At 39.4% G+C, this 18,062-nt stretch overlaps 1 protein-coding gene across 5 annotated transcripts in view; it reads right to left on the reverse strand.

Annotated features, from left to right (window-relative positions):
- Positions 1-6,860: 6,860 nt before the first annotated feature.
- LOC107097849 (protein groucho-2) overlaps positions 6,861-18,062 on the reverse strand; it is a 27,850-nt gene continuing 16,648 nt past the window's right edge. For 2 of the 5 annotated variants that reach the window (XM_015395164.1, XM_015395165.1), the window contains exons 9-21: positions 17,132-17,139; positions 15,705-15,827; positions 14,157-14,207; positions 13,914-14,066; positions 13,341-13,473; positions 13,018-13,190; positions 11,903-11,976; positions 11,574-11,823; positions 10,800-11,047; positions 10,526-10,673; positions 10,286-10,436; positions 8,578-8,654; positions 6,869-8,303 (exon numbers count right to left, since the gene is read on the reverse strand). In XM_015395164.1, coding sequence (XP_015250650.1) covers positions 8,196-8,303; positions 8,578-8,654; positions 10,286-10,436; positions 10,526-10,673; positions 10,800-11,047; positions 11,574-11,823; positions 11,903-11,976; positions 13,018-13,190; positions 13,341-13,473; positions 13,914-14,066; positions 14,157-14,207; positions 15,705-15,827; positions 17,132-17,139 — 1,697 coding nt within the window. In that variant the 3' untranslated portion in view covers positions 6,869-8,195. Of the gene's footprint in view, positions 8,304-8,577; positions 8,655-10,285; positions 10,437-10,525; positions 10,674-10,799; positions 11,048-11,573; positions 11,824-11,902; positions 11,977-13,017; positions 13,191-13,340; positions 13,474-13,913; positions 14,067-14,156; positions 14,208-15,704; positions 15,828-17,131; positions 17,140-18,062 lie in introns of all 5 variants that reach the window. The other 3 variants (XM_015395169.1, XM_015395168.1, XM_015395167.1) reach the window with 3 other exon arrangements.

Here is an 18,062-nt window from a genome sequence, read left to right on the forward strand (position 1 = left end):
TAGCAGAAACAAAGATTGGACTTGATACCTTATTCATTGATGCATACTTGAAACTTGAGCTAAGCTACTAATAAAAAGGCACATCCTATTAAAAATAAAACAAGCCAGCATATTAGAGGTACAAAGAGTGAACGATCTGTTCTCAAAATAGAAAACGTATTAAATTGTATTTTTACCCAAAAACCTACGGAAGCATACAAAGAAGTATCTAACACTGTTAAAAATAGTTAAAACACAAAAATGTTAATTCAATCAAATCTAAAAAATCTCTAAAAATTATCATTACCTTCTTAGGCATTAGGAATAATCTCTTTAGGAACTGTACTGGTCTCAGTCCAAATGATAAAAAAAAGAGTGTAAGTTGGTATATAATTTAATCATAGACTTTTAAATCTAACTATTATACAGAAACACTAGATTTTTTTTCTTAGCAACTATTTAGAATACATTCAAAATACAGTTATTGTACTAATTATTTTAGATAATAATTAAAAACAAACCCAGGCAAAGTAATGCCAAAGGGAAAACCAGTTCCTATCACCTTAATTCAATATCACCATTTCCTCTGTAATTAGTCATGTTACTTACACACCTCTAGCTGTGCTTTAATCAGTGAATGTGTGTGGAAAAATAATTAGCATCTTAGCATAATGCACATAATAAAGAAGCACTTGTAGCTGTCTTGATCTTATGATCAAAGAGCTTGTAGGTCCTTTCAGAGGGCATTAATTTAATAAGAAATTCTAATCACTAACCTTATTGTTTATAGGATTTAAAGAATTTCTTTATAGTTTTTCAGCTTGGAAAACTAACAGTATTATTAAGAAGACATGCTTAGAGGTTGAGATTATAGTGTGTGGCTTCCCATCTCAGGAGAACCTAAGGAAATGTTCCCTTCTACCATGGTAGCCATATTGCCACAAATGTGGCCAATGATGACAGCCCCCTTGACCTCAATATCTAAAATAGCATCCAGTCCTCTGGTGTGGCCGTGTCGTTTCACTAAGCTCTCTACAGGGTTAAGAGCAACATCAAGTTTTCATGTAGACAGCCGTGTGAACATCAGCAGTCTGAGCACAGCGAGCGGCAGAGGCAGCACTGGCAAGCAGCAATCCACCCTAATCCAAATGAATCCGGGTCTCCCAGGTTTGTTCATCCTGGTTGGAGGGAGATGACTGCTCTGCTCTGCTGGAGTGCTTATCTGCTGTCAGTGGTCGGTGACTGTACAGGCTTCGTGTTATCAGGGCTCAGCCTGCTTGGGGATTGGAGGGTCCATGGAAAGTAAACGCAGAACGTGTCTTTCTCTTATCTGTCCCAGTAGTGAGTGTGCCTGTAGTGTAAATGTGTGTGGGTCTGCATAAAAGAGAAGAGAGAGAGGAAAATAGAGAGAAGGGAGCTTGTTTCCATGGCAACATCCTCCTTTAGCACCCAACCACCCCCACCCTCCACCCCTCGCCCTCCCCTCTATAACAGAACCCTGGTGGTCTTTGTGTAATGCGATTCCACCAGAATGCACTGTGGATTAGAGCTGTGTTGCCTTTGGGCCCTAGGCAGGGCAACAGTGAAGACATTATTACCCAGATCAAATGCTGTAATCACTAGGCACTGGGGGCTTTCACATGCATTGGAGATAAAACCGAGGACTGGCAATGCTCAGGTGATTAGAGGATTATTATTCTGAATTTCAGCAAGGTGACAGTCTCATGCTGTCAGAAAAAAAAAAAAAGAAAACTGATTTCCTGTGAGATGGAAAGGAAAAGAGATCATACAGAGTATATGCAAAGAGGACCAAGCAACATTCTGTTGGGCTGTGAGGATGAACTAGTATGGAAATCTCAGAAAAATTTAAGATGAATTCTTTAATTAAGAAATAAGTAAGATAAATCACATGCTTTAATAACGGAGCTGGTCATTACACCCTTGTTGTTTCCTACTGTATTTTATTCTTTATCTGATCATTTAGGTCCAAGATAATGTCCCCACAAATCAGTTCCACCCTGCAGATGGCAGGTTTTGTTACAAGTGTTTGGCAACCAAATATTGAAAGTAATTATTTATGCTGTACTCATTACCTACCATCAGGAAATGAAGACAATATTAAATAGACAGTAAAGCTATTCTGCTGGAGCCCATAATCAGTTATTTTGTGAATAAAGATGCTCATATATACAGTAGCTTTGAAAACCTTAATCATTAATATAGGATTTCATTTTTTACAGATAAAATTATATAACAAAATATTTAGTTATACATTTGATCCCAGGATGTTGTGCGCCATATTCTCTCAACTGTAGTAAAATACACAATAGCACAAACTCTAAAACTATTATGCAATAATTTCAGTGCATGGGTATAAAGAGTATAAAGAGGTTTGTGGCCGTTTACTAAATAAAAGAAAGAAGGATAAAACGACAATTATTACCCAACAAGACAAGAACTGGTGGAGACTTAACCACAAAGAGTAAAATATCCACACTGCAAAACCTTCTTTTTGTTAATGTAGAAACATGTACAAGCCTTATTTCAGCCAGATAACCAAAAGTATGCAGCAACAGGTGGGGGAGAGGAAGCACTGTATTACTCAATGCACCCTAAGGCCAGAGAAACCTCTACTCACCCCTGTATTTGTCCACGTATCTCAATAAAGGACCTTAAAACTCTTGGGTATAATAAAAAATATGTTGGTGGCTTTTCTCATATAGATTTTTTAAAACCCCAGCAAACCTTATACAAGCAACCAGGTCACAACTAACTGTGATCAATGCTGCTTGGTAAACCACCCAAAAAAATCCTTTCCATTATTGATCACCACTTGGTTTCTTGCATTCTATTAAGATTTTGTTCAAACAGTCCAAGCAGACCCTGGAATTGGACTGAGCTCTTGTGTTTTGAACTTCTGTAAAGCACTTAGGCCACTCGAGTCTCTCAGTCTGCACCGTTGCCCTTCTTTAAATAGTCAAGAGCAGCACGGGCTTTTGCATGAGAACCCACTGAAAGCCGCCTATTGAAACGTAGATCAGCGGAAGGCGAGACAATGACCTCCTCCATGTCCACGATTAGGCTCTGAGAGGTGCAGCCTTTCATCTGCAGATATTCCACTGTTTGATTTAGAGAGGAAGAAAATCGTACTTGAGCAGGGCGCACACAGGAACTACACACTTCATGGGGGAAAAAAAAAAGACTACAGCTTGTAAGAAATGAGCCCGTGAGAGCGTAGCACAGCGGCCGGCTCCATGCTGAAAGCATCCGGCCCGCTTTTGTAATCCAACAACAACATCTCTGGAGAGACGGCCTTATGAAGAGCTCACTGCTTCAAGCACATGGTCTGGGAAGAGTGTTGCTCTGGAGTGGATGGACTGGGCCATTCAACTTATCATGCCCAAAAGTATTCAGTGACCAAAAGGCCACTCAGCAGAGCTCAAGAGCTGTGTTTACGTCATCTTTTTCCTGAAGTGCCTCTGAATAAAACTCCTCTCCCTTTGTGTTGCACTGAGACGGCCATGTGATGTCATAGTGGAACCATGAAACCCTAACATGATTGGAGCAGACAGTGACCACACTCAGGGCGCACTGTGACTTTGAAAGTGGCACAGAGTTCATCCTTCAAATATTAATGTGAGCTCAGTCATTTTCTGAGTTACAGTTAAGCCAGGAGGTCCACCGCAGCCTCTCTAACAGCACCCAGAGTGTCTTCCGCTTATGTCTGCAGTTCTCCTGAGATGGATGTCAGCCCTGGATGCATTTAGAGCCATTTGCTGATGCACTTCCATTTACTGTCAAGGAGAGCCTGCCTGTACTGTAAATGCAGACTGTCGTCCTGTATGGGAGAATCCCTGCGAGCGTAACAAGATGAACCCAAGCAGGGATTTAAGGACAAGTGTTTTGGTTTCCACTCGGCAGACATAAGGACAAGACACTTTCACAATACCTTATAGATGCGGATCAAAACTGTACAGATCCTGTTTGTTCCCAAGCATTGGTGATGTAGAAATGAAAAATCTAAATGTTACTAATCTTTAATGTGGAGGATATTCTACGCATCTTAACAGGAAAATAACGAAATGCATTTCAAGACTTTGCCACATTAAAAATTTTATTAAAATGTTTCATATCTTAATTTGGAACTATAGTATACCTTTAAGGACCGTGTGCTGGATAAAAAATCTAATTAGAATGGGTTTGACTGATAAGAACTCATGATAGAAATTATTCTTTAAGCATCTGGAAACACTGCAACCATCTGTCTGCATTTTTAAATAAATCATATTGTTAACTTTAATCACTTTGCAACTGATTTAGTTTTAAAGTTATTTGCTGCTTATAGGATAAAAGCCAGTGCATCTTAAGCAAAAGTAAACAACATAAGCGTTCACATACCCTTAATCTAATGCTTTAAGCGCCTCTTGATTTAATTTTAGCATTAAGTCTTAAGTTTACACACGTCATCAATTACAGCAACTCTAAGTAACCTGAAATAGCTTTTCTTAGTAGCTTTGACTCGAGAGTTGCATCATTTAGTTTAACTCACAAAATATTTCATCGTAAAGACATCAGTAAGGACAAAAAAACAGAATCCGATATAAGTTTAAAACCAGTGAGTGTTAAATACAATTTAGTCATATGATGGTGACATAAAAAAATTTAAAAAAGGAGGGAGGTTGTATGCAAAACTTAGTAAAGCGGTTTGCATTTCCTGCATGCACTCAATGACAACAATCTACTAAATTCTATAAAAGATAAGGTTGCAAAACAGAAATCCTTCTTTAATAAAAACTTTGAAGCCTAATTGAAGACACCACCGACCTTCTGGAAGAATGTATTATGATCTAATTATTTAAAAAGAATAACTATGTCAACAAAAAGACATGAAACATGGTAGTGGCAGCATAATGCTTTGATTTTACTTTACTTGATATGAAGTAAAAATATAACAAGGACACTTTTAAAGCCTCTAAGAGTTATTAAGAAACCTAAAGATGAGAAGGAATTTTATTTTCCTCAATTAGTATGAGTTCCTGCATCCATCCAATTCAAGAGTGGCTGAATTCAAACTCTAGAAGCCAGAGTCTGGAAGTAATTCAAGAAAAATTCCGATGTGGAATCTAAGCTAAAAGCAATGACATCTAATATTAATATAATATCTTAATATATATTAATATAATATCTAATATTTCCTAGTCCTTGTTCCTTCATATTTCACAGGGTCAACAGCAAGAGCATTGTGGGTAGGAACAGAAGGCTGTGCCCGCTGTATTGACAGCCTTAACCCTTACAGATGTCATTATAAGATGCGTGGGCAGTTCTAGACAGGGGCTAACAGGGGCCAGTGTCACAGTAGAACTGGTCATGACCCCTAATATGGGCCCTGTACCAAAGACATTATACGTACTGGAACAGAAACCGCAACTTAATAGTCTCTACAACCAGTTTAGAGTTTTTACAGCTTTATTATATTGATGATTTAAAAGTAAAGTTGTTGCACTTTTAGCTTCAGCCTGATAGGATCTGAGTTTTCATCAGCTACACCTAAGTGTGACAGTGTGGGGTCCTGGCTCTCTGAGTGATGATGCATCTTGGCTACTTAGCCAAGAGAATATTCCTAAGGTGGCCTGGTTAGCATGCATGGCTTTCACCTGGGAGTCCTGGGATTGAATTCTGCCCAAGCCTTCTGTTGTTTACCCTGCCAGAGCTGCAAATGGCTCTTTGGTTCTTGTAATATGTCCAGGAACGTTTTCATTTTTTATATGGTGCACCCATATAAATACACTAGACCCCACATGGCCCCCTGGTAAATTTGGTCTAGAACTACCACATGTGATTAAAATGCACATGTGTGATGCTTGTGACACTGGGACTACAGCCTTCCTGCAAAAGTAAGTTACACAGTTGTAGTGAACAGCTGAAGTTCCCTCTCTAAACCTATGAAGGAGCGCAGATTTTCACACACAGTACACCTGAAGCAATAATATATTTTTAGACATTTTTGACAGGTGTCTTATGCATCATATCAAGCAAAGGATTTTGGGATTTCTTACAACATCTAAGCACCAGACACAAATGACGGGGTTCCTTTTCTGACAGCACCTATCATGGTGACCGTTAATGCATGTCTGCTTTGGCTTAAGAATCCTTACTAATCTGTTGTATTCAGATTGAGCCGAATACAGTTTGATAGATCTGAAGAACCTCTGAAAATTAAAGTGAGGAAATAGTGATGCTGATAAGACTCCTATAAAAGAAAATTATGTTAAAAATCAAATCAAATTGCGTTTAAAGTATAAAAACAAAAACATAAATATTTTTAACAGTTTGCCTTCACTGATTTTTCATCACCCAATAGATATATGTTTTATTTGAAATTGTAAATGTGGATGATATGATGGTGTTTTGAATGATATAGTCCCATTTAGAAAAACACATCTTAACATGCGATATCAAGAGTTGTGTATATTTATACCCTGTGTTTCATATATAAGAAATAAACGAGCTGCCCCTTCAGATTGAGTTAATTGAATTTGTCGCAAAGATTGATGGGCAGACATCAAAAGTCAGCATAAGTTTAGCTTCATTCCCTTGGAACAAATGACGCCCAAAGGCTCAACTAAAAACTCACATACAGTATTGAAATAATAGGCTTGTTAGTTTTAGTCCAAGAGTAAACTGACCTTTTTGTCCATTAAACAATATCCGACACAGTAATACAGGAGCCTTGTTGGCATTCAAAACCCAAATAACAAAATAAATTAGAATTAGCTATAAACATCAATACTATACTATTTTAAGGGAGCTGGAATGCAGATTTTGTCACGAAAACAGAGTTGGATTTGCCCTTTTATTGCTAATTTTGTGGTATTGTTCTGCTTTAACTATCTTGAAGATAAAACCTTCAGCTATTCTCTAAACACTATTATAACCAGCAAGAAAACGTCTCTTCAGAAATTGAGTCAAGATTATATTTTATATAAATACAGTTTATTGACTTATCAACAACTGCCTACTGTACAGTCCTTATGGGTGACACGTGTATGCGACACAGTTTATGCAGAGACCATTCCTGTAAGAGTTTTCCCAGGCAGAGTATTGTCAATGTTAAAGAAAGCAAACTGTATACCCAGGATGTAAAAAGTGGGCGTGGCTTTGCTCGCCATCTAAATGTGTAACCAAGCAAGCCTTGCATATCAGTCACAGGCCGTCAAAACAAGAAAGGCAATAATTAACTTGCACAGACTGATGACTTTGCAGAGCGGTGCAATGAATTTTTCATACAATGGTTGAGTCAACAGACGGAGCTCAAGTCACGGCTGGCTTTTAGGAAATCCATCAGTCTTCCGGTTGTTAGTTATCCATTTTGGTGTTACTGAAAGCAGCCAGTGTTAAGTGACAGATCTTCATTTCAGAGTTGAGTTTCTGCTGACCAAAGCCAGTGGGCTAATGAAACTGAAAACAATGAATTTCTCCTTCCTCCAGTCAGGGCCGGTGGGGGTCAGCGGGACGTTTTCTGGAGTTCTGTGTGGCTATACTCCTTGGAGCATCTGTTTTGTACCAAATAGGAGAAGGAAAAAAAAGGAGCTGTTGTCCGAAAAAAACCCGTCCAAATTAGATTTCCGAAAAAGGTTGCTCTTGACAAAGAACATGGGGGAAAAAAAATGCTACGGGGGGGGAGGAGGGGAAGGAAACAGAATATCCTCTTACAAAGTCCTAATCTAATTTCCATCCCCAAAGGGGACAGAAAATCACAGAGAACAAGAAAGAACCATCACAAGCGAAATTGGACACCAAAATATAAATCTATAAAAGGCCATTTATTACTCCATTATGTACACTTTTCACAGGACCTCCGAGGAAAAGCTCCGGAGAGAAGCGCCGCTTCTAGCTTTCATGGAACTTTATCCATAGTCAAAAAGGTTAAAAAAAAAAGAAAAATCCAACGAAGGAGAGAAAAAAAAAAAAAAGAAATCGACATTTTTCGTCTTATTTCCTTTCTCTTAGTGCCTTTGCAGAAACTTTGTTGCTGTACAAGTGTTTTAATCAGACATAAAAATCCAGGTCCAAAGCAGCGCCGGCATCCATATTAGTCTGGCACTGCCAAACTTCCTGTCCCGCATAGCGGAATTCATGTTGTCCGTTAGGGAGAAGATAGGCGGAGGAAGAGCGTGCTGTTCCTAAGCATGTGCATGCTCCCATCCAAAGCACTGCTAATAGATCACTTCATACACTGTGGCCTTCTTGTCACCAGAGCCAGTCACGATGTACTTGTCATCCGTTGAGATGTCACAGCTCAGGACCGAAGAGGATTCCTTGGACTGTTAAAGAGAAGAAGATAAAACTGCATTAATATACAGTGGCCCATTCAAAGTTAAGTGGGGAGGATTAAATGACTGCGGGGGCAGAAAGATTAGCCTGCAGTGACAACAAGGTTTGGCCTTCAAAAAGACTCCTTTGTAAGGTCAATTATTCAGTTTCACTTTTCACTGATAGGGTGGCCTGGTTAGGCAGCGGTCGGTGTGTCCTTCCGCAAGGAGAAGGCAGTGTGTTCTTTTGGCTCTGGCTACAGACAAAGTGTATTGATCCGCATACCTGGAATATGCTGGCGCCATAAGGAGTCCTCCAAGCATTCAACAGATTGTCCTTCCCAGTGCTTACAAACCATTTACCTGCAAAGAAAACGGAAGTGACATCAGGCCTTTTTTGAACCAATGAGATGCAGGGAAATACCTTCATAGCAAAACTCGTTACATTTCCAAGCCTGAGACAAAAACCAACCACCCCAACCCAAAAAACCCAACTTTTAGCTCTTAAAGCAAATGCAGGTCAAGAAAAAAGTATCTGCACCCTAAAATGTTTTAAATTGCCCCCACAAACTATGATGTATTTAACTGGCATTTCTTATGATAGACCAAAAGAAAGTGGTTTAATGATATCCACGTTTATTTTTTACAAATGAAATTTTTAAGTGACACAAATATTTGTGTTTAATCAACCTGAAACTGTTCATTAGTTTCCTTTTCTTTGGTCGCGGCTGTTCAGATGTGCAAAGCTTTCTACCCGCATTGCACATCTGAAAATATTGCCTATCCTCATTCTGCAAACTATGGAGGACCAGTAGATTCACTGAGTCACGGTTCCCCTTTTCCGTTCTGGTCCCTGAGCACAATGAAAACAAAGTTAAACCTAACCTAACTGGTTAACTCTTGCTTTGCCCGATTTGTGGTTTCCACTGAAATTCTGGATAGAAAGTGATCAGGTCATTTTGTTATCCAAATGTGGCTGTCTAACCAATGAGAGAGCTGGTTAAATCTGCGGAGCAACTGCTAGAGATTTAGCTTGGTTTTCAACCTGCTCATGAACCAAATGGTCATTCCAAGGCAAAATTGGCAAAATGCATCTTAAATTTTTTATTTTTTTTTTTATATCCACTTAGAGGATGCGAAAACACATTTTAAAAATTACAGTATTTAATAATGGATTCATAATTACAACTTGGATTTAAGTTTCTTTCACATATGCTTTGATCCAAACAAATGGTGGCCATGATTTTGGACTTGTTGAGTCCATTTTTTTTCCTGTACTTTTAATCTACAAAACTAAAAACACTGAACATTCCCCTTCTAAAAAGATATAAACAAAGCAGTGTGATATTTTCAGAAAAAAAAGAATAATCAATAATTCTAATCCCAGAAGTTTTTGATCACAGTTTAGCCTTAGTAAAATCAAGATGTTTCACTTTTTACCGTTTTGGGCCGACCATTTTCTAAGTCTAGAACATTTTATAGTCCCAATTAAAGCAAAAAAGAAAAATGCATTAAAAAAGATCTCGTTTTGGGTTGGATTTTTTTGAAGATTTAAAAGATTTTCTCATTAAAAATCTTGCAACAACCATTTGTGTATCTCAAAAGAACATCCCCGATGTTAATCCCTCCACTGTAGCTCTGGCTCTGTGTATACAGTTAACCCCCGGACTAGTCTCCTACTACATCCTACAGATCTAATTCTATGTCTGCCCAATATTCATATCCATCCATATAAATAACTGCTAAATAAAAGGTTCATTTCAAGCTGAAACAATTCATTCATGCAGAGGACTTATGAAAAGTTATCTTAGTAAAGTGGTTTCCAGGTTAAAGAAAATAAATTATCTCGCTTTAATTCCTCTTTATGTGTTAGTTCACCCCCTCCCAAAAACACATTAAAGAACATTAGAGCTTAAAGTTCTATCTTTAAAAGAGTATGGAGGGTAAATAGTATTGTATTATTCCCTGTTCCTTTTAAGTAGGTTTGCTCGTACCACAGTAGGCGAACTTGAGTGAGAGGACGCAGCTTTCATGTAGGTGGAGCTGATATTTGTCAGGCTTTGAATGGTGAAGCACCTCCACGTTGCTGCTCTCCATCCCAACAGCAAGCCACTCTCCGGTCGGACAGTAGCCCAAGGAGAAGATCTGGGGATGGAACAGTGATTATTAATAGTTCAGACACTATATAAAGCAATATATTTATGGGTTACATGTGTGGTATTTAATGATTGTACCTGTGAAGTGAAGTCGTGCTGCTGCAGCTGTCGACCCTCTCTAAGATCCCAAGAGCGAACAGTGTTATCGAGGCCGCCTGTCCACAGTTTAGTGCCATCATGGGAAATGTCAATGCAGCTAGCACCATCTGTATGACCCTGGAACTGCCTGCATTTAGAGTAAGAAAGCACACAAACATGTATTGACATCCTCTTTAAAAGTGGCTCACACAAGAGCAGCTCTGTTACAGAGCCAAAATCCGCACACTGGGAATACATATATTTTTCCCCCTACCTAACAAGGGTCTGGTTGTGCAGGTCCCAAACGGCGATGTTTCCATCACTGCAACAGGAGAAGCAGACCTTGGCGTCAGGGCTGATGGCCAAGGCGTAGCACGCCGGGGCCGATGAGGTGAGCTCGGCCTTGATGCGAGGCGTCTGAGAGGCCAGGTCCCAGATGGTCAAAGTGCTGGCCTCGCCTCCAACAATCAATGTGCGGCCATCAGGCAGGAGCTTACAGGATCGGATGTAGTTATCCCTGTTCTGTGGCACAGAGGACAAAAGCCGATCAATACAGTGCAGAGAATTAGAAACAAATCTGGAGGAAAATCCACAGAAGAAAACAACCAAAGGGGGTTCCTTTAGCTGATCACAACCACAATTAAAATGACATTTTACAGACAGAAATCTTCAGAATATTTAGCTATTTCCATCTTCTTTGCAAAAAATGTTGTTCTGCTGTTAAAAATCATCTGAATAGTATAGTTATACCAGGGAGATAAATAACAGGGAGAAGGTGACTTCTTCAAAAACAGACTCCTAACCAATCAGAGGGTCATCTAGTAGTGGATTTAAATCAAATCAAACAAATTTGGATCATTTGTTGGATCTTATGTCTGAAATTTTTGGAATTACACATGAAAGCACAAAACTCTTATTTAAGTATTCCTTTACTATGTTTTGATGAATACAAATTTCTGGTATGGAAATAATGGAGAAGATTATGCCATTGCAGCTTATTAAAAATTGTCACTAAGGAGTGTAAAGTGATTCAGTATAGGGTTCTTACCAGACAGTCCAGTTGGGAAACGGGGCTTTTGCTGCCTGGCTGGCTGATGTCCCAGATTTTGACGCAGCCCTTACCGCCGGTGTAAACATGACGTGTGGGGTTGCTAATGGTGACAGCACACACCACTTCGCCGTGGCTAAGCGTGTTGATCTGACGTGCGTGACGTGGAATACCCGGTCCAATCAGGGCATCAGGCGGGAAGGGTACAGGTTGCATCTGGCCATCTGCGCTTACGTGGAAGGAGTATGCACTACAGAAAGAAAGATGATGCAGGTTTAAAGTTGTTGGATTTTGAAGTGTGACACCTACACCTTTGGAGAGACACTTACGGTTTCCCCCCAGAAATAGACGTGAGGCTGGCTGGAAGGCCTGGGGCTCTCATATGAGTGTGAGGATCAAACCCCTAAAAGATGAGAGGATATAGATGTATGAGGTTACAGATCAGTGATCAAAGGAAACTCTGCTCTAAGGCTACAGGGAGAACCGCATTAATCAAATGTTTCACTAAATTTTCAATCTGGGGTTGTTGGAAAGGTTTGATTTTGCCTGTATAAATGTCTAGTGATGTAAAAATAATTGGATTAATCGTGATTAATCGATTAGAGGAGTAATTATACAAAACCTGCAAAAAAAATACTTATTTTGAATTTTGTTCTGTTAATATGATCTACCAAGAACTCCTTAAGTGGAAAATTTGTTTCACCTGGTTTGATTCAGCAAAAAAATCTCCTTTAAGAATCCTTTGCCATCTGATTATTAATTTAAAAAAATTATCGACAGATTAATCGATTAGCAATATAATCATTATTTGCAGCTCTACCAATGTCTCTTAGAAAAATAGTATAAGACAACACAAGAAAATCACTGAAAATAGATTTTCTTAGAGCCTTATTTAAACCAAAAAATTCAATGTTTAATTACTGATGAAATAACTGTAATGTTTGCATTTATCTTTAGCGTTTATATTAGTTATACAGTTAGCATGATTAACAGTACTCTGCATGTGTATTTCTAGAGAATGTAGTTCTGATGTTCTAAAATGTTTGCAATATATTCAGATCAGACATGTCTTATAACAGAAAGGTTGAATTCTTCAATTAATTAATTGGAGTCTGCTAAGCCTTCCTTTTCTCTATCAAAAGTATTGTGTTCTCTTGCCAACTATACTGCAGACATGCTTAATAGCATAAAAAAAAATACATTTTTAAAATTCAGCGTTGTGGTTTTTATATCCATGACATAAAAGTATGAAGACCAGTCAGCCTGAAGGTATCACATGCATATCGAGCTTGCAAATTGAAAAACTCAGTCTGAAAATTAAGACTTTTGAAAAACAAAAAACTAATAACACATTAAAAAAGAAAAATCCAACAGAAATGGGTCACATGTGGATAGAAAAATGGGATTTGCAGCATGAAAAAAAAAAGAAAAGTGGAATTGTTACCATAGTCGAACGTCCATACGCTGCAGCTGCTGCAGCGCTCATCTGAGGGGAGATGTGCAGGCCAGCGTAGACACCTGGACTCGTTAGGCCTCCATTCATTTCATGGTGGCCCATCATGGCAAAGGGGGGATAGGAGCCAGCAATGGACAAAGGGGTCCGCAAAGCTGGTGCTGCTACAGAAAAAATAAAGAAATAAAAAACAGGAGATGAATATCAGTATGCAAGATAATCACATACTTTAAGATAATAATAATAATAATGATAACAGAAATAATAATAATTAAAAAATGCAGCTTCCAGCAAACTCAGAGAATGGTACCAACCAAGAGCCTCCATGCCTGGTGGTTTGCCCAGTATGGGTCTGAGCCCAGGAGTGGAGCTTGTGCCAGGGGTGGGGGCATCGTTACGCGGGGTGGGGGTATTGGATTTAAGACCAGGCGTGGAGGATTTGTCATTCTGTCAAGGGAACAAGAGAGCAAGCACGTTCACAATCCCAAAAACCAGGCTCTGTGCAGACTGACAATTTGAGAGCAAACTGAACCTAATCCAATCTAATTCTGACAACCCACAGCCATAAACTGCTATTTATTCTAAAACCTATTACGGTCACAATGGAGATGGGGCTTTTTCTATCCCCTTTAGCTTTAATCTTTCAGCGAGGCAGAGGCAAAAATCCCAGAATAGTTAAATACATTGAGCTATTAACAGAGGAGACCTGACTGATCCTGATGCGGGACAATATTATCCCTGACATTTTAGTCATGCACTTAAAGCACAGACAGCCATTCCTAATCCACAGCAGAAAATGTTCCACATCTATTTGCACATATCCCTACAATTCCTTTTTTAAAAACCCTTTCTGTCCTAGTTTGTCCTTAAATATCTCGTTGTCTTACATGACTGAGCTCCTTTGCCTTTGAGGACGGGGTGCTTCCAGAGGAGGCTACAGATGCTGGGCTGTTTGGTGTATCTTTCTTGGGTGGGCGCGGTTTATCAATGCCGTTTTCAGGTGGGGAATGGGCTGGGCTAGCCCGTGGAGTAGCTGGGTCCTAAGAACAAAATAAATCAAACAGATTTTAATGGTTATACAACAGCTTCAGGAAATATAGCCTTAATCATAATAAGTATAGACCCCTCACCTCATTAGACACATCTACCACCAAATCATCACTCTTTTCTCCGTCGCTGTCCTGCAGGTGATTAGAAAAAAAAAAACAACACCTTAGAAGATATACTTTGGATAAACGTTTGTGATCCCATGGAGAGCTTTGAAAACATTGTTTGCAAATTGTTAAGAGCTGGATAAGCAAGGAGACATTTTCACACTTGAGTTTCTCATATTTTTGTCAGGTTAAAAACCTTTAGTAATATATTATTTGTAATTCATGTAATAAACAAACATAAAGAGCACATAAACATTGTTTTTTTTAAACAAAAAGTGAAAAGTGTTGTCTGCAACTCTAATCACCCCCTTTTACTCAAACACCCCCTAAAATAAATTTACTGCAACCACCTGCCATCAAAGGTTAGCATTGAGTAAAGAGAGTTAGCGTCTGTTTTCTGGAGGCCTAAGGTTTGTTTTAGTACATTAATGACCATGTAACAACCAACAGGCCGGTCTGGAATGAAGGTCTGGATATGTTTAAGGTTGGGTTGAAATACAAAACACTATGCTAAACTTTAAATGTCTGACAAATAACTAAGGGGAATGGGAGAGTTTTACACAACAGCAAACCCAACAAGATTGGCTGCATAGCTGAAGTGAAAGGCCAGAACTTAAAAAAGAGAAACAGCCAAAAGGCTGATGGGAACTGTTAAGAACCTGCAAACATCCACTACTCATCTGCAATCATTTGTCAACAGCGACACTAAAAATCTGCCCTCAAGAAATGGGAAGAAGAAATCCACTAATGAGGTCTGTTGCAGTTTTCTTTCATCCTCTGATGTTTACTGTTGGATAAAGATATATACCTCATTTGAATGAACAGGTTATCCAGCTCCCTCAGTGACATGCTGAGGTGGTTATACACTGATTGTATTCAGGTTTAGGGAGGAACACCTGGATCGTAATCTTGAATATTTTTAGATGTATTCTTGCTAAACAAACCATCTTCAAAGTAAAATAGTTTAGTTATTTCATCCTAGAGCCACTTTTATAAGAGGAATGGGCAAAAGTTTTAGTCATGGGATGTTCCACTAAACTAGACATGGAGCACAAAATAAATGTAAGTTTCTAGAGTGTTTACTCACATACACATTTTTCCAAATAATAACTTTGTATTAGTCTGTAATCTAAATCCCTGTAAAATCCATGAAACTTGTGATTGTAACGTAAAATTCGCAGCTTTTATTTTCATTACATTGTCACAAGTACAGAGCAACCAAATGAACTCTGCATTTAACCGATCCCCCTTTTGGAGCAGTGGGCTGCCATTGTGCGGCGCCTAGGGAGCAGTGGGGGGTTACGGGTATTCGTTCAGGGACAGAGTGGCAGTCTGTGGGAGTGGGGCTTGAAATCAGAACCTCTGGATTCCATCGCTATGACTTAAACACTAGGCCACCACTCCCCTTAAAGTTAAAGAGGCATGAAAGCTTCTGCAAGGAGGCTTTAATGGCCAAAACTTTATGTTAAAAATACCAAAAGAAACCCAATCCTGCTCCCCATCCTGTTGTCTTTATTAACCTACATATCTGCTCATGCTGTCCTTTTCCTCCAGTTTGCGTTTTTTGGAATCCAAGCTGTAGTCAGAAGAGCTGCGGTGCTTCTCGCTTGCCGTCCGCAAGCTTTCTGATGGAGATATCGAGTTATTCTGCAGAAAGACAAAAAGAACAAATCTATTTTACTTCCAATATATCTTTCTTTTTAAAAATCCAATAACATTCATTTATTTAATCCAAAAACAACAACAACAAAAAACAGTGAGCATGTTGAGCTAACCTGAACACTCCTCATTCAAACAATGATGATCACAGCAGCCGTCCTAAAATTCAGCTGAACATCAGCGTCAAACAGTACCCTGACACCCACCGAGCTCGCAAACAACAGAACGGGCTGTTGTCTGAATTAAACGGAGTACGGCTTGTTTCCCCGAGCCTGCCCACCCCTCCTCCTTATAACTGGACAACAAACAGCCTCACAGGGGCTTGAGCAGTGTGTCGTGACTGAACAGAGGGCCTTTTCTCCAGAGTCATTTGGCCTGAGCATGAGAGAGAGAGAGAAACAGAGAGAAACTATATGCATTGGGCCCTGGGCGTTGGGCACTGTGTCAGCTCCTGCTTTGAGCGCCGATAAAGAAGAAGAATCTATATCCTGCCAATGGGCATGGCAGCGTGGGACTGACTGGTGCTTTTCTGTGGAACCTGCCTACACGGGCTGAAAAGGCTCACTCCAAACGCCAACAGAAGGGAAGACACTCGGCAGGAGTCCAGAAGCTTCCGCAGGGAGCTTGCCATTGGCCTGCAAACTGCCAAGTTGTCCTAAATTTCTATGTCCCTCCATCAGAGAGCCAAAGCAACAACACGGACAACAGAAAAGAGAGGGGAACAATGGCTGATGGACTAGAGGTCTGGGCAAAGGGCCACTGTGTGCATAATGGCTGACCTTTAAAGAGATGCTTAGCGTGACTCATTAACCAAAGTCACCACTCTACTATCAGATGACCTGGGACGAGAACACAGAAAACAAAACAGGGCCAGAAGCTCCATTTCTTCAGAGATGACTGAGCCCATTCAGCCGGCACGGCCTACGGAAACAGAACCTCACAGGCCCATCGCAAGTCATCTGACATTGAAGCGACTTTGAATAAAACACTTCAGCAGGTCCAGTCAAACAGAGAACATGAATATTCATCACAGAGGGAAAAGGAAGAACAAGTGAGCTGCTAAACATGAGAGACAGCAGAGGGGATCAAACAAATCCTTTAAGAGAAGGAGGACAAAGTCCTTCTTCAATTCTGATGAAATTACAAGCCTTCTAATCTCTCCAGCATGATAGCACACAGCTTTTATACTTCAATTCCCATTGCTCCGAATACTGAAAGCAGATTATAACAGCTATCAAATCAGCAATATGAAACAGTGAAACCCAACAATCCCTGCAGTCCTGGACACTCACCGTGCTTTCTGTTCAACGGACGTCACAGGGGCAGCGGAGATGATGAGGAAACCCAAGTGAGCAAGGAGAAAAACATGTCAGTTAGTAAAAAAAGTAACAAAAGCCTCTGGCTGAGCATGTGTGAATCAGCTGTAGGGCACAAGGCTCCGTTCATTAATGCATTTTGGAGCTGCTGAATAGCTGATGTAGTCGTCATGGGCTGGGAATGCAGCAGCTCGTTACACAGATAGAATGTGAACAGGCAGGATGTTTTCCTCAAACCACTCTAGAGAGGGAGAAATATTGCAAGCTTTGATGTCAGTTTGGCCACATTTAATATCTTTCTAAAAAGGTTCCATTAACACACACTTCATTTCAACTAGGCATGGTCAACTTTAGTATATTACATCTTAAACAAAGGTGTGTTTTAAATAAGGTCGAAACAATTAATCAGATTAATTGTGATTAATATATTATTGAAATAATCATCAACTAATTAAGTAATCGTTATCTGGAGTGTGGAGACTCTAAAACGTGTCTTTAGCTGACAGAGTGACCCAATTAAAGCAGTAATTGTTAACAAAAATATATAAACATTTTGCCTTTAAGATAAAAAAAAAATCAACTGGTTTAATTTTGCAAAAACTCTTCTTTAAGGAACCTTTTGCAATCTGGTTATTAATCGATTAATTAAAAAAGTAATCTTCAGAATAGTCAATTTGCAAAATAATCGTTAGTTGCAACCCTATTTTAAATACTCCAAAATTTTATTTCTTCATTTTTTTTTTTTGCCTTTAATCAAAATTCGATTTAACCAGATGAGTCGTTTAAGAACCGCCTCTCATTTGGGGTAAAGAGGATGTTTACTGTGTGGAATGTAGAGGTGAGTATTGGCATGAGTGTTGCGATTCGATACATGTCACGATACTTGGGTCACGATACGATATTATCA

Source organism: Cyprinodon variegatus, unplaced genomic scaffold (assembly GCF_000732505.1).
Source record: "Cyprinodon variegatus isolate N-32 unplaced genomic scaffold, C_variegatus-1.0 Scaffold728, whole genome shotgun sequence".
Taxonomy (NCBI): Eukaryota; Metazoa; Chordata; class Actinopteri; order Cyprinodontiformes; family Cyprinodontidae; genus Cyprinodon; species Cyprinodon variegatus.